The 22,973-nt window shown below is 45.7% G+C and overlaps 1 protein-coding gene and 2 long non-coding RNA genes across 8 annotated transcripts in view; 1 reads left to right on the top strand and 2 right to left on the bottom strand.

The window, feature by feature from the left end:
* LOC125147193 (uncharacterized) overlaps positions 1-10,122 on the bottom strand; it is a 46,885-nt gene extending 36,763 nt beyond the window's left edge. The window contains exons 1-3 of one of the 2 annotated variants that reach the window (XR_007145051.1): positions 10,005-10,122; positions 9,606-9,793; positions 7,457-7,522 (exon numbers count right to left, since the gene is read on the bottom strand). This is a non-coding gene — a long non-coding RNA (uncharacterized LOC125147193). Of the gene's footprint in view, positions 1-7,456; positions 7,523-8,650; positions 8,772-9,605; positions 9,794-10,004 lie in introns of those variants that run through there. The other variant, XR_007145050.1, reaches the window with a different exon arrangement.
* On the top strand, positions 682-15,744 carry MSANTD4 (Myb/SANT DNA binding domain containing 4 with coiled-coils). 4 transcript variants are annotated; one of them, XM_047824270.1, is made up of 4 exons: positions 682-808; positions 3,736-3,993; positions 12,301-12,917; positions 13,581-15,744. In XM_047824270.1, the coding sequence occupies exons 3-4, from the start codon at positions 12,456-12,458 to the stop codon at positions 14,178-14,180; spliced, it is 1,062 nt and encodes a 353-aa protein (XP_047680226.1). In that variant the 5' UTR covers positions 682-808; positions 3,736-3,993; positions 12,301-12,455; the 3' UTR covers positions 14,181-15,744. The 4 variants fall into 4 exon arrangements, with proteins under 4 accessions (XP_047680226.1, XP_047680227.1, XP_047680225.1 ...); XM_047824271.1 differs by lacking the exon at positions 682-808 and adding an exon at positions 2,351-2,410; XM_047824269.1 differs by lacking the exons at positions 682-808; positions 3,736-3,993 and adding an exon at positions 9,154-9,227.
* Positions 13,263-21,124, bottom strand: LOC125147192 (uncharacterized). Of its 2 annotated transcripts, XR_007145048.1 has the most exons (4): positions 20,870-21,124; positions 19,861-19,933; positions 18,175-18,288; positions 13,263-15,583 (listed from the first exon to the last, which is right to left on the bottom strand). It is a non-coding gene; the product is annotated as an uncharacterized LOC125147192 (long non-coding RNA). The 2 variants fall into 2 exon arrangements; XR_007145049.1 differs by lacking the exon at positions 18,175-18,288.
* Between the last annotated feature and the right edge of the window lie 1,849 nt (positions 21,125-22,973).

The raw sequence follows: 22,973 nt of genomic DNA, 5'->3' as shown, positions 1-22,973 counted from the left end.
GACAATGCTTTGTCAGCGAGGAGAGGGGCTGCTGAAGGGAAAAGGAAGGTAATCAAAGGGGCTGGAATAAATGACTGCCTGCTTTAATGATTTTGCCTGGCAGGCAGCGCCCTCAAGTGCTACTGCTTAAAAAAATAAATAAAAATAAAATAAAAGGGTTTCCATTTCAATGTGGCAGAATTCCCTATTTTCAGAAGTTCAGAAAAAAAAAAATGGCTTGAAATAGCATGAAATGACCAGACAGACATGACTGAAACCCCATACTTCAATTTCCCTAACCACAAATGGGAAGAACACTTATTTGAACAGAAATGAGAATTTCTATCTCCCTTGTAGCCTTTTTGTAGACTTTGCGGACTTCTTATTAAATAATGGACAGTAAAGCAAATTGCTTTCGTCTCTTGAAAGGCTTCCTTCTTTCTTAAATGACTTTGAACTTTTTCTCCCCTTTTTGAGCATTCATACAGATAAGCGGATTTTAAAAACTGACCAGAATGGAACGGTAAACATATCTGGGAAAGCAACTATCACTATGGCAACAATGAGTGTGTCTGACATTTAGTCTTTCCATTATTCTCTGTTACTATAGTAATGAAACCTTGTATTCTTGACACCATTTCCAAATTCTATTAAAATAAAGCTCCTCTCGCCTCAGAGAAGGAGGGAGGGCCAGAACTATTAATGCACAAGATGTCTAAGAATGTTTTCCAGCTCTGGGACACAGATGATGTGAGACACTTTGCTACACTTTAATCGAACTGAGAAAAACATGCTTAAAAGGTGGGACAAGCACAGAGGCAAAAACTCAGTAAGTACAACAAAAGTAAAGTAAATTTTTGTCATTAAAAATCAGCATCTGATTTGGGGCACCTGGTTGGCTCAGTCAATAGAATGTGTGATTCTTGATCATGGGGTTGTGAATTCAAATTAAGTAATTGGGAGATTACTTAAAAAAATAATAAAATCTTCAAAAAATTCAGCCTTTTATCTTAAACACATAAAAATAGCTTTAATTTACAAGATATTGAAATTTAACATCAAATATTAATAGATAAGGAGAATTTTTGTTTCTTCTTAGAAGAAACACAGAGGAGGATAATGGCAATTAAGGGTCACAAAAATTAGTAAAGACATTACTTGGGGGTTTTGAGGGGCTTCTGTGTTTAAGAAAATATTATCTGGGGCGCCTGGGTGGCTCAGTTGGTTAAACGTCCGACTTTGGCTCAGGTCATGATCTCATGGTCCGTAAGTTCGAGCCCCGAGTCAGGCTCCGGGCTGACAGCTCGGAGTCTGGAGCCTGCTTTGAATTCTGATTTCTCTCTCTCTCTCTCTCTCTCTCTCTCTCTGTCTCTCTGCACCTCCCCCACTCACACTCTGTCTCTCTCTCTCTCTCTCAAAAATAAACATTTTTTTAAAAAAAGAAAATATCTGATGTATTATTCATCAACTCTGAAACTCTGAATTGGGAACCAGAATATTATTAGGTTATTATTAAATTATTATCTACAATAGTGGAAACATGCTTCAGCGACACATTTCTTTTTTTTTTTTTTTATTTTTTTTCCCAACGTTTTTTATTTATTTTTGGGACAGAAAGAGGCAGAGCGTGAACAGGGGAGGGGCAGAGAGAGAGGGAGACACAGAATCGGAAACAGGCTCCAGGCTCTGAGCCATCAGCCCAGAGCGCGACGCGGGGCTCGAACTCACGGACCGCAAGATGGTGACCTGGCTGAAGTCGGATGCTTAACCGACTGCGCCACCCAGGCGCCCGGGTTTTTTTTTTTTAATGTTTATTTATTTTTGAGAGAGAGAGAGACAGAGCATGAGCAAGGGAGGGGCAGAGAGAGAGGGAGACACAGAATCGGAAACAGGCTCCAGGCTCCGAGCCATCAGCCCAGAGCCTGACGTGGGGCTCGAACTCACGGACCGTGAGATCGTGACCTGGCTGAAGTCGGACGCTTAACCGACTGCGCCACCCAGGCGCCCCTCAGCGACACATTTCTAATGAGAGATAAGCAGGGAGGGATTTAGAGGGAAAAGTGGGGGTGGGGGGAGGAGTAGTGAGTGAGAGTGCTGTGTAGGAGAAGGGGTCATGAAAGGGAACGTGAGTGATCAATAAGGCAGTATAAGAACCAAAAACAGGAAAAGGTAGACAGACGATCCAGAGACAGAGCCAAAGATCCTGGGAGGGATGTCTTCTGTGACCTATAGCTTATGCCACAAGGGTTACTGATACATCATCAGATCTGGAAGTTGCCACTGATTTCTGCAAGCTTTTTCAGCTCTACAGTAATTCAGAAAAACACTTCATTGCTAGGAGACAAAGTATTCATAAGGGTTCGGTGAAGCGTGGGGCTGAAACCAATGGAAGCCACCCTGGCCCCAACACTCCCTTGCTCTGTAACCTGGGGTAAGCCTCCTACCCGTTCTGAGCCTCAGTTTTCTTTTTCATAAAATGATGATACATGGGGCACCTGGGTGGGTCAGTCGGTTAGGCATCCGACTTTTGATTTCTGCTGAGGTCATGATCTCAGGGTTGTAGGACTGAGACCCGCGTCAGGCTCTGCACTGAGCATGGAGGCTGCTTGAGATTCTCTCTCTCTCCCCTCCTCTGCCCCTTTCCCCAGTCATTCTCGCTCTCTAAAAAAAGAGAATAGAATAGAATAGAATAGAATAGAATAGAATAGAATAGAATAGAATAAAAATAAAAATAACATGATACCTCCTAACTTTAGTTTCCCTAATTGTAAGCCCCTTCAAAGAGATAATATGTGCAACTATTTAACAGGGTCTAGTACCTAGCTAGCACCCAGCAAGTGTAGCTGTTACATTTTCTAATTAGGAATTAAGGGAAGGGAAGGGGGTAGAATTTGCAAAAGACACAACATGGGTGTATTTTGTCTTAAGTTTTTTTTTTTTTGTCTTTGTTTCCCAAGTCATTAAGTATTTGAGAAATTAAGTAATTTGATACAGAATAACGTGCTGTCTGGAGTAGCACACAGGGAGGGTGCGGAGAACCTGAGCTGCAGCTCCCCCCACCTCCCCTGACTGGTGGCGTGGTCTCAGGCGACCAGAGGAGCCACACAGCACTCAGCTGTCTGTTTTGTAAGATGGTGATAAAAGGGTAACATCCTGAGGACAGAAAGGAAGGGCAGAGATTATAAATGAAGTGTAATAATTAACAAACTCCTCTGGATTTATGTCTTTATGAAATTCGAAATTACTGTGAAACATGATCAATCCCCTGGATCCCCCATATCCATCTTGTTAACCATGGTTTATATCTGTATTTTCACTTCTTGGCCGTGCAGATGTAGCATGTGCATTAAAGGGCATTAAGGGAGTGTGTGTTTGGAAATGGGGAGACAGGCTAAAATCTGAGGTGCTCTTTGTTCCTGGATCTTGTGAAATGCTTTTCTTTTTTTTTTTTCTGTGCCCCTTCTGACCTTTGTTCTTGCTTGTATAATTGAACCCAAAAGGTCTGGCCAGGAATCACAGCTCCTATCTTTTAAAAATTTAAATGAGGGGCACCTGGCTGGCTCAGTCTGTAGAGCACGTGACTCTTGATCTCAGGGTCATGAGTTCAAGCCCCAAGTTGGGCACAGAGATCACTGAAAATAAGAAAATAAATGAGGTGAGTAACCGAAGGCAAGTTTTCTAGGTCCACCCGGGATCCCATTTACATTTGTGTTATTGTTATTGCATACTGAGCACAACAACTATTACTCCCCACAGACAAATTATGTGAACAGGAAACATATCAAGAAGCAAGTCTGCCCAGAGACAGCACAGCAGTGGTGTTTGGAAGCCATTCTGCGGAAAGTGGTAAGGAAGTAAGGTCAAAGCAGCGGACAACGTGGCCCAGAGCAGCTTCTGGGCAACTCCTGACCACGGACAGATGGCCTAAGGCCACTGTTCAGAGGAACTACGTGACTTTGGTCCATTCCACAACCCGAAATCGAAATTCGTTTGGGAGCAAACAGTAAATCCAAGGTACGTGCGAGGTGCTGGGTATAAGAGGCACGTGACACGACCCTCACCTTTGAGGAGCTTCTAACACAGTCCAAATACATTAGGAAAAGAAGGTATTCTGTGGGGGAGTGTTGTTGCCCCCTGACTCCACTAAAATCTTTCCAAATGTTTTGGCCACCTTCAAATCCCCAGGTCACAGGAACAAGCGTTTCGAGGGGGGCCACAGGATGGGGTTTGAGTGTAGACTGCCTGGGTTTACACTGTGGGTCTGCTACTGATTAACCGTGCAGGCTTGGAAAGATACCTAACATCACTTATGCTTAGTTTCCTCATCTAAACAGTATTAGGGTTGTTATAATAGTTAACTAGATTCATGTATATGAAGCCCTTAGATCAGTGGTTGGCACAGAATAGTATTCGGTACTTATTTTTGAAGTGCAATGAGCAAAGACGCCCGGCCAGTGGATGAAAAGCCCCTACCTCCAAAACTCCGTGTAATTCTTGCAAAAGGAACTCACAAATGAGTGTTCATGAACTGGTGCAGCCACTGTGGAAAACGGTATGGAGGTTCCTCAAAAAATTAAAAACAGAACTACTCACGACCCAGCAATTGTACTACTAGGCATTTATCCAAGGGACTCAGGTGTGCTGTTTGAAGGGGCACATGCACCCCAACTTTTATAGTAGCGCTATCAACAACAGCCAAAGTATGGAAAGAGCCCAAATGTCTATCGATGGATGAACGATTAAAGATGTGGTGTATATATACAACGGAGTATTGCTTGGCAATCAAAAAGAAGGAAGTGTTGTCATTTGCAACAATGTGGATGGAACTACAGTATATTATGCTAAGTGAAATTAGTCAGATGAAGACAAATATCATAGGACTTCACTCATATACAGAATAACATACAATACAGATGAACCTAAGGGAAGAAAAGCAAAAATAACATAAAAACAAGGAGGGGAACAAAACATAAGAGACTCTTAAAGACAGAGAGCAAACTGACGGCTGCCAGAGGGGGTGTGGGTGGGGGGATGGTTGGTCTAAATGGGTCAGGGGCTTTAGGGAAGACACTTGTTAGGATGAGCACTGGGTGTGATACATAGGAGATGAATCACTGGATTCGACTCCTGAAATCATTATTGCACTATATGCTAACTAACTTGGATGTAAATTAAAAAATAAAGTAAATAAATAAAAAAATTAAATTAAAAAAAAAGAATGTGTGTGCATAAAAAGAACCAAGAGGTTACAAACACTGACAGTCATTTCTCAAAGTGAGAAAACAGTATGATTAATCTTTACTACTAAAATAAAATTTTTGCATGTTTTTCTGTTGACACATTATGCAAAAAGGTCCAGATCAACTTCAGTAAACATTCAGTATATATTTGGAATGAGTCAATTTAAAATACAGACTATTTTGCATGAATAAAGCTCATTCTGCAGGGGATTTAAAGATACAGATGGTCATCCCATGAAACTGTTAAAACTGTCTTCAACAAGAGGTCTGACTGCCAAACAGGAGAGAGAAACCACAAGTATGTATACGCCAAAAGTGAATTTTTTTAAACGGGCTCCAAACACAAAGTCACCAGGGCACACATTCCAACTTGCAAAAATAGATTTGTAGTCGATCTGTTTCTCCCCTGGGAAACTCCATGTCCAGGAGCACAGGGATGAAAACCATGATTATCCTCTGAAAAAGCAGCGTGAATGATTTCCTACTAAGGACTGGCCCGCATTATTTCATTGGCTACTCCAGGAGAGACCAAACCTCCCACCGGAAACAAAACTGGCAACTCACCCACAGCGGATGCTGGTGGGAATGCTGGGACCCATCTGACTTCTGGAGATTGGATACCAGACTCATCTTGGAAATGAAAACCTGCCATCCCTGCCTCTTGCTTTGATGATTATCATTTTTAAATAGCTTGAGTTCTAACATCTTCTATTTTTTCCAGTTGTAAAGAAACAAAATCCACAGGAAAAGAGCTGCAACAATTTCTACAGGAACCGTACTGGCTTTCCATTCAATGTAAAGTTTTTAGAAACACAAAATTTGCCAGTGAAAAGCTTTCAATGTCACTTCATAAACTGTTATAACTTAACTGATAGATGATGAAAATTGCAAGCGATCTGGCGACACCGCAGAGGACAGAACCGAGTGAGTTTTATTTCGTCAGTGTTCAGTTTGAATCACCAAAGGCGTGTTCGCCAGCCTAAATGCCAGGTGGTGTGTTAGGTGCTACCGATAAAAGGGGAAGAATAGCAACTCAGGAGAAATCTACATAAGACGACTTATAAGCATAAAACTCATATGAAAAAGGACAAGTTGATCTGTTCAAAGGTTGTCAGGGAAAAGCTGGTGTTGAAGAACAAGACTATGTCACAGGGACAAGACAGGAGGAAGGACATGTGCAAAGACAAAAGTGGGGAGTGAATGCAGCACAACACAGTCACTGTTGATATAAAATGTAGGTTAGAACATGTCTGCTGGGCTACATTTATTTTAACTAAACTGCATTTGGAGGAGAGACAGCCCAAATGATCTCCTTCTTTCCCTTTGATTAAACAATAGGCAATGAAACAGAAATCTTTTAGCTAACGATTATATTCTCATTCTGAGACTTCCAATAAGCTGTGGCCAAGCACAGCCTACAACAGCCTTGTCTAATAGAAATGTAATGCAAACCACATGTAGAAGATTCAATTTCCTATTAGCCTCACTTTAAAAAGTAAAAAAAAAAAAAAATAAACAAAAAAAACAAAAAAAAACCAACAAAAAACACACAGGTAAAGTTAATTTTAATAATATAGTTTCCTTAACCCAATGATGCAAAATTTTATAATTTAACTTACAATCAATATGACAATTGTCAATGAGACACGGTACATTTTTGTACTAAATCTTTGAAATCCTGTGTATGTTTTACAGTACATCTCAATTCCGATGCTAATTTTTTTTTATCAGGAATACTCCATTTGTATTTAGATTTCAAAAAATGTACAGTTGAAAAAGTAGATTCACATAACTCAAGTTTTCCAAACGTACCTATAAGTTATCCAATCACTGAATTGACTGAATTCCATTTTTAAAGAAAAATTAAAAACTAAAATTCAGTTATTCAGTTGCCCTAGCCAGATTTCAGGCGCTCTCTGGCTAGTGGCTACCACAGCTGGGCGGCTCAGTTCTAGAATAAGTGTGTAAGAACCTGGCATCAGATCTCTAGCCTGAAGCTAATATTAGCAAAAATCAAATCAGTAAACAGACTATCAGGTTCAGAATGGGGTCATGACATTAGGCATTTGGGATGACCCTCCGTCTCTCCCTTGTTGGCCCACTTGCACTCACGCAAGTTACAGTGGAGAAAAATAGCGAGGGTGTCTAGGATAGGTCTTGCACTCAGCCTGAGACAGAGGTTTCATCGCAGGAACGTGAAAGAGTTCCTACGAAAGCAGAAGGTTCTTAGTACTTACGGACACATTCCAGGTGTGATCTCTGCTACTGAAGTAAATATAATGGATTCAACACGTGGACATTCTCTGAAAGGGAACAGAGAGAAAGCGTCTGGTTATAATTGGGATGGAGTGCTGTCTTACCTTCCCACCGCACCCACCTGAGAAACATCCACCACAAACAAAATCCAAAATTAAAAAATCCAAGTTCTCATATAAAAAAAAAAAACACCCCACAACACCTGTTTGTTTTAATTAGGCAAAAGTATAGGCAGGCTTCTCACACGAACTCTTAAATGCAAGCTGGAAGATTAAACCCATCATCACATTTCAAAGACCCTATTCCACAAGCACTTCCTATTTTGTGGACTGGAGTTCCTCCAGGAACATCCAGCAAGCATCCACCGTTCATCCGGAATATTCCATCCTTTATTCACCAAATCTCTTTTGAGTGCCTTATATTCTAGGCACTGTGCTGGGCAGACAAAGTACAACAGTGAATAAGAAAGCCCACCCACATGGAACAGGTCACAAGAGCTGACAGATGGAGGGTACCCCCTTCCGAAGGTGAAGGGTTGGCGTAGGATTTAATAGGATGCCAGGTGGTGGTGCCTTGGACCACACTTAGGCTGACCCTTGTTATTCACCTGAATTACAGATGTAGCTGAGCATCCTTTAACCGGGGAAACCTACATCAGAGAGACAACTCGTAGGGAGAAGCCGGCGAATGGAGAAAAGGGAAGGCTTCCTTTAGAAATAACTCGTGAACCGAGCCGCGAAGCTGGCAGGGAAGAGCAGGGAGCGGAAATTACAGGGGGATGCAATGCAACACAATGTCCCAACCACCATCGCAGCTAGAAACAGACAACCCGGTTGGGGCGGGGAGATTGTGCAGGGATGTTGATGGAAGACCGAGAAACCCTTGGAAAAGCTCTGCACTATCTGCGAGGACTGAGGCCGCACCCAGCAACTGCACACCCACCGCCCCGGCCACAGTGGGAAGAAGGGACCACATGGCCAGAGCCATCAGTGACTTAAGGACTGAGGGTGGCTGGCGGTGCACGACGCGACTGTCAAGGGCCACAGAGGAGTAGACAGCGAGGGAGGAAAGCACACAGGAAAACTAAGATATGGTCAACAGGTCAAATGTTTTTGGAGGCGTCAAGTGACACAAGGACACTAAGTGACAGTCGGGTTGAGCAGTAAGGAAATCACCGTTTGGGGCAGGGGCTGCCTCAGAGCTCAGAGGTGCGGCCGAGGCGAAGCTGAGCCTCACTCGATAGGGAGGTGAAAGCCGACTAGGACGCAGGTGGGCTACGCCTAGACTTCACTTCCCCTCTGCCCTTTTAGCAGGTGAGGGTCAAGGACAGAGGGAGCGTTGGGAGGCGGGGCGGCCAGGGCCCCAATCAGAAGGAAAAGCGCCACGGGCTGATCGCGAGGAACCAATCCGCTTCTAGAGCCCACTTGACTGACAGAGCTTCGCGCCAACGCCCGAGCACAGAGCGGGAGGCCACGAATCACAAGAGTGCGGAACCCCAGAGCACTAACCCGGAACCGGTTGGGGACTCGATTCCCATTGTGAGGCCAGACCTGGGGCGGGCCGTCGGCCAGAACGGCAATACCCTCTGGACCAATAGATGAGACGTCTCGCATGAGTGGCAGCCATATAATCCAATGGGTGGAGGCTTGAGGCGGGCGAAGTTGGTGGGCGGGGAGTCAGGGAGGCATCTCCCCACCCCCCCGCCCCAGCCCCGTAAGAGGCGATCGGGTGGAGGTGCGGTCGGGGTCGCAGGTGAGCGGTTCTGCCCTGGATGAGCCGGCAGCGCCGCGGACGGTGGGTGCCCTAGAGGCGGGGAGGGTCCCGGCGGCAGGTGGCCGTCCCTGCGCTGCTGGCTTTGGCCCTGGGGGTGCGTCGTAGCGGGACCACGGCGCCGCGAGGACCACGACTCCGCGCGGGGCGGGTGGAAGGGCTGTATCAGCCCCCGTCCGCGGCCCTCATCGGGGCTCCGACTTCCGCCCAGGCTGCCCATAGGTGCGGGTGGCGGGGCCCGGCCACCTCCCCCCCGGGTGGCCTCCCGGGAGTGCAGCCGTCCCCCGCCCGCCCCGAGTCCTCGCGGCTGTGAGCGGGCGGCCCTCCGAGAGCGCGGCGGGGACGGGGAGACACGTTTACCTGCTCGGAGGACAGGCGGCCCTGAAGTGACCCGCAGGTGTCCACCTATCACAACTTTGAGACAAGAGCATCCTCCTGCTTGGCTGGGAAGCGAATTTCCTAGAAGACCGTGTGGGCGCGGGGAGGGGGCGTGGAGGACTTGGGGAAGTTTCTATAGTTTGTGATGCCTTCTTTTTTTCTTGAACCACCTAACGAATTTACCAAAAAAAAAAAAAAAAGTTTGTGCCCACAATTGAGTGCCTGAATGTCCTCCTCACAGCTCTTAATTTTGCCTTCTCGCGCAGTGTTTAGGAACTTCATTCTTAAGTGTTAGTCATTAAAAAAAAAAAAAAATGCCGTTTTAATATGCCTTTGGCGGTACATCATTCTCACAGGAATGACGTAAGCGAACTGCTGTACCTCTTTGCAGCCAGTGAGGAGTGACTGTCCGCCGGGACTTAAGGAAGACGGCCATTCTCTGGGTCAGGGCTTGCAAGAGCTGCGAATCTTTGGAGGTTGCAACCACCGAATTGCCTTCTGCAAAGATAGGGAACACAACCAGTGTGAAAAGGAGAGTGCTGGACACCTGGAATGGCATCTTTGCACGTTTTAGGAAGCAGTTCTCTATCCCCAGCACCAAGAGTATGTGCCTGGCACGTAGTAGGAGCTCAATAAATATTTGAGTACATTATTGGGTAATGGAGGCTAGAAATCCAAGCTATGTTATAGAGGAATCAAAGTGCAAAGGAAACAACAGAGGAAAAAAAAAAGACTTCCTGGAAACATAGCTTAGCTTTTAGCCATGCAAAGGTAGTGCCCACATTTCAACTCAGGTGCAAATTTCAGTTGATTTTGGTACTTTATTACATTAATCAGGTGTCATAAGTTTTCACACAATTAAGCCGTAACCGCCTGGAGATCTAAGATACATTTACACAGGAATAATGTTGTGCTAAATCATATTCGTACTCTTACATAGCCTTTATTGCACATATCCCATTATGTAGCTGTGGTATGGTTTATTCGTCTAATCTTTTGATGGATATTTGTGTTTTTTACCATGCTTTTCCCTTAAAACACATGATAGCATTTTTTAAAGGGTTGAAGAAGTTATTTAAATGCCCTGAAACATTCTATATCTTTTGCAAACAAAAAGTCCTATCAATACATTGTATTTAATATGATACGGAATTTGATATTATTCTAGCTGTTCTATTTTTAAAGACATCTAACCTGCTGATTCCATATTAAAAATGTGTCTTTGATAACCTACTCATTATTGATCCATACAGACTATGGTAGCAAAATAGCATTTTTGCTTAAAATTTTCTTTTTCACAGTTTCGTAGAACTTGTGATGTTTTTACGTTTTTCGGCACAGTGAAAGGGTGGGTAGTTTATCTAAAGGCTTCACGTAATTTTACAAACTGCTTCTTGCCTATACTGACTTGGGCTGACTTTTCCTTTTAAACATATGCTTTGCCCATGGAAGTGTGTCAGCTTTGGTAGCTTAGCTTCCTTGAGTTATTGTCTCTCACTTTCCGACCTCTCCCATTCCCTCATCACCTTATTTTAAGTTGTGTTTGTACCTCCTGTTTGTTAGGCACAGTGTTAGGTATTGAAGGTAACAGCCTTTGGAGCCAGTGGGCTCCAGACCTTCCTAGATCCTCTTAGATCCTCCTCGATCCTTCTCCCAGACCCTCCTAGTGCTACAGCAATGGTACAGGAAGGCAAAAAAGCTCAGTTTTCACTGGAGTAATTCTCTGAAGTGTGTGCTGCAACACAGGTACTAAGGAGAAGCATATCTGGGCTACTTTAATGTGTAGAGCACATTGTGAAGCACAGTTTGCTTCACTTCTTTCTTCTAAGTATATTAAAAATACGTAAGACATGTATAAAGATATATGTGTTCTATATATAAGCAAAAATATAACTTGTAAAAGGTATACACAAGTATATTTAAAAATATACCTAGTGGGGCACCTGGGTGGCTCAGTCGGTTGGGGGTCCGATTTCACCCGGGTCATGATTTCCCAGTTGGTGGGTTCGAGCCCCACATCAGGCTCTGTGCTGACAGCTCAACCTGGAGCCTGCTTCGAATTCTGTGTCTCCTCTCTCTGTCCTGCTCATGCTCTGTCTCACTCTCTCAATAATAAATAAACGTTAAAAAATCTAAAAAAATAAATAAACCTAGTTTATAAATATAGTACCTCGTAAGTCACCTCTAGAGGAAAGCTGAGTACTTGACCAGCCCATTTTATAATTTAAATTACATAAGGAATGTTAGGCCAGAGTGCTAATTAAATGTGATCCTTTAACATTACAAGTGTTCTAGAATGTTCACCGAACTTAGGATCTGATGTGCAAACAAGTGCATAATTTTTGTCAGGTATCCATGTCCTAGGCCGAGGGGACCGTGTGTGCAGAGGCTCCAAGCAGGGGAGGGGTGGACAGAACGGGTAATGGAAAGGCCAGTGTGGCTGGAGCAGAAAAGTAACTGGGGGTGGAGGAGAGTGAACAGGCCAAGAGCGTCAGCCAGTGGTGAGGAGCCCTAGGGGGAGCCCAGGTGAGAACAAGCGGTCAGGGACAGGGGTGACAACCGCAGAGGCAGAGGGTGGGCGGTTTTGAACCGCATTTACAGGGACGTGTGTCCAGCTTCTTGGGTGGAGGTACGTTGCAAAGTTGCAAGTGGACTGATTTTCTGCTTTTCTCTTTAGGAATTGTCCAGCCTGCCCGTGCTACCAGATGAGCGGAAGACTCTGATTTAGACAAAGCGCCAAGAAGAGACTGCCCTTGATTTTTGTACTTTGTAACCTTTGTCAGCTTTTCACACCTCCTCTGACCGTGAAAACTCTGCACTTAAGCAAGGAAAATGAAGCAGTTGAAAAGGAAGAGAAAAAGCAACTTCAGTGTTCAAGAAACTCAGACCCTTTTGAAAGAAATTACCAAACGCAAAGAAGTCATTTTTTCCAAGCAGCTCAACACGACGATTAATGTGATGAAGCGGATGGCGTGGGAGGAGATCGCACAGTGTGTGAACGCCGTGGGGGAAGGCGAGCAGAGGACGGGGACGGAGGTGAAAAGAAGGTACCTGGACTGGCGGGCGCTTATGAAGAGAAAGAGGATGAAGGCCAACATTAAGCTGGTTGGCTCAGGGTTCCCCCTCCCCACCTCCGATCTAGACGACTCTCTCACCGAGGAGATGGACGACAAGATTGCATTCCGAAACGATCCCAACTTTGACTGGCAGAACGTGGCAGATTTCAGGGATGCAGGTGCATCCTTAACTGAGGTCAAAGTGGAAGAGGAGGAACGAGACCCCCAGAGTCCCGAAGTAAGTACTGGCCTGGGAATCCTCTTTCTCCTTTTATTCCTTCAGTTCTGATGTGGGAGATTGTGATAGTCCGGGCCCAGTTAAGATCCCAGTTTTCAAGCCAACTCACAAGTTTGACCTAACAGTGTCATTCCACTGCTCTTCCGGTCACAAATCTCTCTTTTAACCCACGTATCCTTCTCTTAATTACATACCCGGTTGAACAGCGTGGGTGGGTGAGGGTGCTGGCTCTCCGCACCATCGAACATCCCTGTATAAGCTTTGACTCCCCCAAATTAACTACTAACAGCCTGCGGTTGACGGGAAGCCTTCTCATTAACATAGAGTCAATTAACACATAATCTGTATGTTATGTGTACCATATATTGTATTCTTAACATGAAGCAAGCTATAGAAAATAGTTAAGAAAGTTGCAAGAGAAGATCCATTTCCAGTCCTGCACCGTACCGAGCGAGAAAATGTATGTGTAAGTGGACCCGCACAGCTCCAGCCCGCGTTGTTGAAGGGTCACCTGTATTAGTGACAACAGGCAAGTCTGATAAATATCTTTCAAAACCCCAGTGGTTTTCTGTGCTCGCACGGTGCACAAAGCTTTAAAGCGGTGTTTAGACACATTACCCGCCGAAGCAGAGATACGTCCTGAAAAGTGCTTTGTCCTTCTAGTTTGAGATCGAGGAGGAGGAGGAGATGCTGTCGGCCGTCATCCCGGACTCCAGGAGGGAGAGCGAACTCCCCGATTTCCCCCACATCGAGGAGTTCTTCACCCTGAACTCCACGCCGTCCCGTTCTGCCTACGACGAGCCCCACGTGCTGGTCAACCTGGAGAAGCAGAAGCTGGAGCTGGAAAAGCGGCGCCTGGACGTGGAGGCCGAGCGGCTGCAGCTGGAGCGGGAGCGGCTGCGGCGCCTGGACCTGGAGGCTGAGCGACTGCAGCTGGAGCGGGAGCGGCTGCAGCTGGAGCGGGAGCGGCTGCAGCTGGAGCGGGAGCAGCTGCACGTCGACCGGGAGAAGCTGAGGCTGCAGGCGGTCAGCTCCGAGAAGCCGCCCTCCTCGGACAGTGAGCTGGGCCAGGGCGAGAAGCCGGGGCCGCAGCCCCAGGACCTGGAAACGGAGAGGCTGAAACTCGAGAGGGAGCGCCTACAGCTTGAGAAGGAGCGGCTGCAGTTTCTGAAATTTGAGTCGGAGAAGCTGCAGATTGAGAAGGAGCGCTTACAGGTGGAGAAGGAGAGACTTCGGATCCAGAAGGAGGGCCACTTGCACTGACCGAGCTGGCTCCCCACGTAGCAGATGTCTGTGAACTGGAGCTTTCCCTCTGTGTCGGGCCACAGAACACTGGTGGAAGATGAACTGTGTTTTTCCCTGTGTCACGTCTGTGTTTGCGGGAGGACAGAGGTGGGTCCGTGTGGGGACCGTGGGTTCTGGCAGTCCGTCCGGCACACACGGCAGGGGGCCCACATGCTGCCGTCTCCACTGAGGAAGATTCCACGGTGTCCTGTGTGATCTGTGCACGCAGAGTCTCAGTTATGTCTGTGAAGTTCCAGCTCCCTGCTTCTCCCTGGGGAGGATCTTGACCTCCCCACCCCAACCCCGGAGACGTTTGGTTGGTGTGTCAGGGCCAGAGAGCCCACCTCCTCCTGCTGCGCACAGGACGGCCCCCCAGAAAGGACTTCTCCAACACAAAATGTCCGTGTTGCCGAGGCTGACGGCCCCTCCCCTAGCCTGACTCTGCACCTCTCTGGCTTTGGTTGTAGTTCCAGAATATTAGAACCGCAGATACTTACGTGGGTAGTTACTTACATGGCCAAAAACTTTCACTGTGTAGTGTGATTGTGTAGTATAGTGAACATAGGCAGTGATGAGGATGGCAAGTCCTTTATTCTTGTTTCCATCTATAGATGTTTCCATCTATAACCAGAGACTCCCATCACTATAAGGGAACATCAGAGAGTGGCCGGACGGGTCACTCTGAAAAGCCGTTCATTCATCTGGGTGTTGATGCTTTAGAAGTGACATGGTTTAAGGCTTAGTTGCCTTTTTCCTTTGAATTCGTGGTCTTAGTTTAGATAGAAAAATTGTCTTTTCAACCATGTACTGGAACTTTAATGTAAGTGAACGGGTGAAGCTAGTAAACGTGGTACCGACATATACAAATGGTACTAGTAGTCCATGGGCTTGCGATCAACAAGGGTTCTATCTTAAGTAAGTACTGGCAGCTATGGGGGAGCGGGGTGGGGGGGAGTGTGGTCTGTATAGGCTGGTGGTGGTGACGACAGTAGTAGCTGTGTGGGAATGAACTAGGAAGCCCTTAGCACACACTGTCTGACCTGATCTGTACCATCCTTGAGAGTATTCATGACCGTCCCTGAATCAGAGGCGCAGAGAAGGAACAGGGAGCAAGAGTCTGGTCTCATACTGTGGTGTGTTTTGTCTGCGCCCCTCCTGGAGGAGCAAAGTTGCTATCTCTCGTGAGACCAAGGCCTGGCGCAACGTGACTTGCCTTTAGTCCGCTGAAGGTTCTTTTCCTACCGGGTGGCTGATTCTAACGCACAGCAACGCTGAGAATCACTGCACGAGACCACTTTGTATTTTCTGCATTCCAGGCTGATACTGTAGCTTTAATACATGTCTTCTGTTGACAGGTCCTGTCTTGATTCTGTGTTTGTTCCCTGTTAATTTAAGAATGTCTTAAAACCGTATGTGATGTTGGAGTATGGACATAGAAGGAAAAAATATACTTCTGTTTCGTCACCTTGACTTCGAAATAGTGTTATTTTTCTATAGCCGGAATAAATGCTTCTACCGTAGAAATAAAATTTGCCTATGCCAACTGTCTGGAAGTTTATCATTTCCAGTGATCATCAGCTGTCAGGTTGGTAAGAATGCAAGAGCGCGGGCCTGGGGCCTAGCCTCTGTTAAGCATCGAGCTGGCCACTTTTCATATATTATTTTATTTGCTCTCCAAACAACGTTTGAGCTAAGTCACGTGATCCCTACCTTCATAAGAAAGGAAATAGTGCTCATCGACTCACGTAAATACCTGACAAATGATGTAGCAGTACCAACCCAAGATTTCACCCTATGAGCTTGGAGGGGAAGGGTGGAAATTTGCAGGTGTGGCTGTTAAGCAGAGCTCGTGCGTGAGCTTTGCCACTGCACACGGTGACAAGTCCCGTGACAGGCCCTGTGACTCGATCTCCTGTGTCAAATGTCCACAAGGCCTGCCTGCCTGTGCTTCATAGTTTCATTTTTTTTTTTTTAATAAAATGTTAGGTAAACCACAAAATGCTATTTAAATGCAAGGGATATTGGTGTTTATATTTAAAATCAGAAGATTTTCATTTTCTAGAAGCATGAAGATAGCCAATATTATTTTTGGGGTGGAGCCCTCCTAAGTTCCTGGAAGGAAGAAACTTAAAAAACAAAGGCCGCAGCAGCTTCTTACCTTCCAGGGTGTTGCTGGAAGAGCTTTGGGGTTTTTTCTGTGTTTTGTTTTACTTCATGTTTTTGAGAGCTGGAGCATGAGCAGGGGAGGGACAGAGAGAGAGGGAGACACAGAATCTGAAGGAGGCTCCGAGCTGTCAGCACAGAACCTGGCACAGGACTTGAGCCCACAAACCACAGGATCATGACCTCAGCTGAAGTCGGACGTTCAACCGGCTGAGCCCCCCCAGGCGCTCCGAGAGCTTTGGGTTTCTCATCACTCCCCAAGCTGTGGATAGATTGGGTGGGTTCTCTCCAGTAGGAAACATGATGGCTGTGTTCCTAAAGTGTGGGCACTTCTGTGTCCTGACCCAGAGCTAATGTTGCTCTTGATGATTCTGCAAATAAATGGGATGATAGAGATTTTTTCTTCTTCCCTACTTGTTACACAGCTGCCCTTAAACACCTTCCACTTTATCCCAAAGGGTACTGTTAAAATGTTAGCACTTCTGATATGGGCCGAGCTGGGAGAGACTGCTTTAGTGAAAGTATGGTTTCATGTAACCAAAATGGAATTGGTTCTGTCTGTCCACTCTACTTGTTAAAGTACACATTAAAAATTGTGGGGTGCCTGGGCTCAGTCGGTTAAGCGTTCGACTCTGGATTTCGGCTGGGGTCATGATCTCATGGTCTGGTGAGTTCAAACCCCACACCGGGCCCTGTCATGACAGAGCAGAGCCTGCTTGGGATTCTGTCTCCCTCTCTGCCCCTCCCCTGCTCTCTCCCTATCTTTTTCGAAATAAATAAACATCTTTTCAAAATTGTGTATTTTTTTCTAAGTATTTCCAAATGGGTAAAGTTACTGTGTACTAAAGCTATGCTCACCTGTCCTGAAAGGAAGATTATCTGGACTCTTTTAAGGTTGGGATAGAAATACCGGGAGCAGGAATGTGCAAAGTTTTAATTAACAGACATTTTTGGGGGGATGCTCAGCATCTATGTCCCCTTCCTGAGTTTACGGAGCTTTTTCTAGAAATCACTGTCTCTCTCATCTCCACAATCCCAGGAGGGTTAACGTAACTTCTCACTCTAGGAATAAAGTATGATGGGCTCAGGCCCATCCATATATTCCATTCTCTTGCTACAGTGGTTGCTTCAGTTCCAGGCACACAAGCCATTCAGAACCAATGTATTCGTTGGGACTTCTGTAAAAGATAAGCTTTCACACTTCCTATTGACGTCTTAGCTCCTCATCAAGTGGAGATGTCTGGACAGGCATAAAGGCATTTTTGCTGCAGTGAGTGGTGCATTTGGGAAGTCTCTGTATGGAGCCTATCAGGGGAGGCTGAATCAGAGGGTGAATTTGAGTCCTTGATGACATCATCTGAACTCCTGGATCAAACCTCACCTGCTATGGGAGGGGATTCTGAAATTTCAGTTTGACAGATCAATGCATTCGTCCCTGTTCTGTGTTTTCTTAGTTTCTGTGATTGGTCTATTTGGCACCCAGTCATCACAAGGCCAAGGTGATTGTGTGTTTCTTGATTATATTAACTAGATCTTGATATATTAACTAGACCTTCTAATCTTCTGTATTCTCGGTGCTCGGGCATTTGCAGCCTCTCTGGGGAGAGACTGCTTCCCCCAGGACTAGCCAATTCTCAGGCCTGGAGCATGTGTTTCGTATGCAAACCAACCAAGGCCGAGTCTATGCCCCCGGACACCCCCTTTATCAAACTTGCACACCCAAAGCCAGTGTTTCCCCAAATCAACCCAGGGCCAGGCACCAGACAGCTAGAGACAGCCTATATGGCTTAGATCCTGCCCTCAGACTTACCTGTCCTCATCTGTTGACCTGACCTACCACATCTTCCCCAGAGAAGCTTCCAGGAAGGCTCTGTCCTCTTCCTTGGGCCTCCAATGAAAACCTGCAGCTCCCCTGTAGCCCTGCCTGGTGTGGCATGGAAACGTAATTAATAAAAACCTTTCACTGGCCTTGGCCTCAGGTCCTCAGTCAGGCATCAATACACTAAATCCTGGCTTTAATATTAGAACACTACCCCCACTATCACCTTTTTTTTGGGGGGGAGGGGGTTAAGTTGTTTGAGTTTCAGTTACTTAAAACTGAAAGAGTATGGACTTAGGTAGCCAAAGAAAAAAGTAAGTCACCCTAAGCTTATTCTCATCGGATAAATGTCTACCCCTTTCTTTTTTATTAGATAAACCATCTGTTCTTTTCTACCCTTCTTGTCCCCCTGATTCCATCCCTCCCACTTCCTCCCTCCCTTCCTTCAGTATTTTTGAAGTGCTCCTGAGTGTCTGTATTGGCAGAAATGTTCCCAAACTGTGTCAGACATTTCCTGCCCCCAAGTGGCTTACAGCAAATGCATGTGGAGTAGACACATGGGAAATGATGGGACAGGGGAATGGTGTGGGGCCTGAGGAATGGACAGACCAGCTTTTCCTGAGTCCTGTGCAAGAAGAGCTTCAGAGGAGGAGCGATCCCTCAGGTGAGTCCTGGGTAGATTTTGCGACCAAAGTCAGGAACAGGACAGAGAAGAGTTTTCAGTCAGAAGGCCCTGCATGGGAACTTAACTTTGTCAGGCCTGGGTGTGGGCAAGGGCCTTTCTATGGCTAGAGCTGGAGCTCGGGCTGTAGCACTCACCTTAGCGCACAATGTAGTGGGGCTCCAAAAAACTCAGGCGTTCACACATAATATTTTAATGTGGTATTTTTAAAAATGAATCCAAAACGCTTGATGTGCAAGATATCAAACTTATTGTTAATCAAGATGACAATTTAAAAATGAACATGTTGGAATTCACAAATGGCACCATGCAAAAGACGTTTCGGCAGACTGAGTTGTAAATTATGGAAGGTGCACACTTAGTGAAAAAAAATTGTCAAAAATGTCAGTTCTCTCAACTGAAAAGACAAAGAAGTGGATTTTCAAAGTATTACTGAGGAGTCTGCTTCCGTGAAAGCCAAGAAAGTAAAAAAGTAATACATTTAGTTTTAGGGGCGCCTGGGTGGGTCCATCGGTTAAGCTTAAGTGTCAAACTTTTGGTTTCGGCTCAGGTCATGATCTCACATTTTTTGGGATCCAGCCCCGTGTCAGGCTCCATAAAGTCAGTGGATTGGGACTCTCTCTCTCTCTCTCTGACCCTCCACTGCTCACGCGCTCTCTCTCTCTCTCTCTCTCTCTCAAATAATAAACTTAAAAAATTGAATACATAAATTTTGTTTTCATGTAAATAAAAATTTAAACCTAGAAGAATATTGTGGGTTTTAGTACATTTATTTTGCAAATGTTTAATCTTTTTTCCCACTACCTTAATATTCTGCAATCAAGCTAATCATTAAAATATATAAAAAACGTATAAAGGGACACATTTTTTTTTTCTTTTACCTTGGGTTCTCATATGGTTTAACAGGCAACTCTCTAAATCTTATCTTTGTTAAAACATTTGGTATGTTTTACAAAAATTTTGATATTTAAAAACATGTTTAAAATATTATTTACCTTGATTATTGAGTTTTTTGGTTCCCTTTCAGATTTCACTCTTGCAGCAAATGTCTCATTGGCCTCAGTGGCCCTGGAAGAGAAATTAGATTCGTTTAAAGAAATAACCACTTAATGTTCATACCCACTTGAAATGCTTTTTGAAGGAGGAAATAGTTTAAAATGGCAATGGTTAACCGAAACTTCCCACTCCGGTCTAGATATGTAACAAGGGTGTTAGAAAAACTCAGTAGTGTTCCCCCTGCACGTCTCTCTACTCCTCACACAGAATGCCTCGCTTCTGACGCTTCTGGTTACCAAATGGGTGGGTTTTTTCTGAGGAGGGACACACAGGCCAGAAAAATGTAGTTTAAACTCCCTTACAGCCGGCAGCCCAACGATGGATGTCAGGCACCTGCAGGGAGTAACATTTCCCAAGATGCTTATGGTGCCTTAATGCCTCAGTGTTTACACTTCCTTAAAAACTAAAAGCAACCTTATCTAGACAATAGGTAAATCTTCAGGGTCTCCCAGGACCATACAGAAATTCCTTGGAGACTTACGGTAACTATACCTCCCTCCCTCCATAAACTTAAAAGTATATGCTCAGCGGTTCCTCACAACCCGGGTGCAGCTCTTTCTGCTCACGGGTCCTGTCCCCGTGCTTTAATAAAACCAGCTTTTTGCACCAAAGACGTGTCAAGAACTCTTTCTTGGCCCTTTGCTCACGAGCCCCACTTCAAATCTCGTCACCTTCCCCCCGCATCTTAGCAGTTCTCCATGACACCAGCTGGGCATCCTGCAATTTAAGTCAATTCTGACACAATCGTGTGGGATCTCAGAGGTGAAGGGCTCTCGCTCCCAAGACGGCTCTCACTCCCATTTCAGACTCCAGCAGCAACGAGGTCCCCCTGCCACCCACACCGTCCGTCCGGCCCACCTGGCTCCAGACCAGAGGCCCCCAGGACTTCTCCTGGGGCTCCGTTATGTGTGGAGGTGCTGGCAGAGGGCAGGTGTAACGCGTACTCACCCTTATCACTTTATTGGACGTTAGCAAGTAGTTTGCAGATGGATTGCCAGATGAAGGGGTGCAAGCAGCAGGGGCTGGGAGGGGTCCCGGGTGCAGGAGGCTCTGTCCCTGGCCGGGTGGGGTGTGCTCCTCACCCCCGCCAAGGTGGGTGTGTCCCGTGACCGTGACCCGGAAGCTCTCTGCACTCCTCCCTTTGGGACCTTTAGGAGGGCTTCATCGGGAGCAATCAAGCATCAAGTCAATCGTTTGCAGCCACTCCTCCACACCTTGAGCACTGTGGGGCCCCTCTCCAGCTGTTAACCCCTTCCCTCCCCCCCAATGGCAGGCAGCTGTTGCTGCTTCAGCAGCAGCCGCTAGTGGTGGGAGGAGCAAGCTAGCATTTCTTTCTGTTTTGTTTTGTTTTTAATTTAAATTCAAATTAGTTAACACACAATGTTGTCATGGCTCCAGTGGTACATCACTTACCTACAAAACTCAGTGCTCATCCCCACAAGTGCCCTCCTTGATGCCCATCCCCCACCCTCCTCCCCTCCAGCAACCCTCAATTTATTATCTGTGTTTAAGTGTCTGTTATGGTTTGCCTCCCTCTCTGTTTTTATCTTATTTCTCCTTTCCCTTCCCTTATGTGCGTCTGTTGAGTTTCTCAAATCCATATATGATTGAAATTATACGATATATGTGTTTCTGTGACTGAAATTAGCATTTTCTTGTGCTTTTGAAGCACCAGATCCTACCAGGCAGTTGGTTTTCCCTTAGCCCCACAGCCTGGGGAGGGGAGACTTCGTGACACCCTAGTCCGTCTTGGGGGGAGAAGTTCCTGCAGGGGACAGGATGTCTTGTTTCAATCCCTTCTCCAGAAGCAAAGATTTCTTTGTGCCATGGAGACAATAAGATTTTCTAGTCCTCCTCATTCCCCTGAGACCTGTGACTTGTAGGAGCGAGAGGTCTGGGAAGTCAGGCTGGACATTGGGGGTGACCCCCCAGGGGCTGTTCACCTCATGCACCTGCTCCACCCAGGGGATCTCTGTCCAGCCTCCACCCTGCCCTCCATCTTTCTTCAAAGCACTCAGTGAAGGGTCATGAAAAAAGGCTTACGAGTGAGTTCAAATTCTCTTGGTCCGGGGTCCTCAGCTATTTCCAACTGTATCATAGCCACGCTCAGCCTTTAAGAATATGTTCATATTTCGGGGGTGCCTGGGTGGCTCAGTTGAGCGTCTGACTTTGGGTCAGGTCATCATCTCACAGCTCGTGAGTTTGAGCCCCACATCGGCTCTGTGCTGACAGCTCAGAGCCTGGATCCTGCTTCGGATTTTGTGTGTGTCTCTCTCTCTCTGCCTCTCTCTCTCTCTCTCTCTCTCTCTCTCTCTCAAAAACAAATAAACATTAAAAAAATTTTTTTAAAAAACCGAATGCGGTAACATTTTGGCTCACCTCTTCTTACCCGCAATGTCACTGCCACTGGAACACCACCTCCTCTGTGCTGAAGACGTGAAACTATTTGTGTGTCCCATTTGTCCTGCAAGGGACTTGTCCTCTGGAATTCGGTTTACGTGGCTTCTGAGAGCAGCTTCCTGAGTCACACACAAAAAAGTTATGATTTTGTAGATTATCTGGCTTTTTGAGAAAGTCACTTTTCTCCCCCAGCTTTTTATGTCCTAGGCAGAAGCAGAAGCCCAAAGGCCACAGAGACGAAATAAAGACAGTTTTGTTTACTGGGCTTCTATGGAACTCCATTGCTGTGATTAGCAGTCCATTAAACATTCCTCTTCAAATTCACAGAAACATCAAATACATATGAAACATACATATGAAACAATAGGCTTTTTCCAGAGGCCAAAGAGTAATTGCCAGAGCAAGGATGCACATCTAGTTTTGTCTGCCTCTACAGCTCCAAATTTGTCCTTTCTGCCGCTCACTGTCACGTATGTAATCAATGAGTCTGGAGACATCAAGTGGAGACATTTATAAAAATAATCCTGAAACAGTGCTAGAAGTCCACAAGACACAGAGACATTAAAAAGAGTGATCTCCAAACTTAGAGGATTAGGGATGTGTGACCAGAGATGATTTCTAGACGCTTCTTGATGGATGAGTAGATATTCGT

The sequence above is a fragment of the Prionailurus viverrinus genome, chromosome D1 (genome assembly GCF_022837055.1).
Source record: "Prionailurus viverrinus isolate Anna chromosome D1, UM_Priviv_1.0, whole genome shotgun sequence".
In the NCBI taxonomy this organism is placed as follows: Eukaryota; Metazoa; Chordata; class Mammalia; order Carnivora; family Felidae; genus Prionailurus; species Prionailurus viverrinus.
Note: the sequence above shows the minus strand (reverse complement) of the source record. Positions and strands in the feature narration are given on the sequence as shown.

Excerpts from the sequence above, each read along its gene's own strand:
- MSANTD4 (XM_047824270.1), top strand. The coding sequence starts at position 12,456 with ATGAAGCAGTTGAAAAGGAAGAGAAAAAGCAACTTCAGTGTTCAAGAA. Across the intron at positions 12,918-13,580 it reads GAGACCCCCAGAGTCCCGAA|TTTGAGATCGAGGAGGAGGA; the intron begins GTAAGTACTGGC and ends TTGTCCTTCTAG.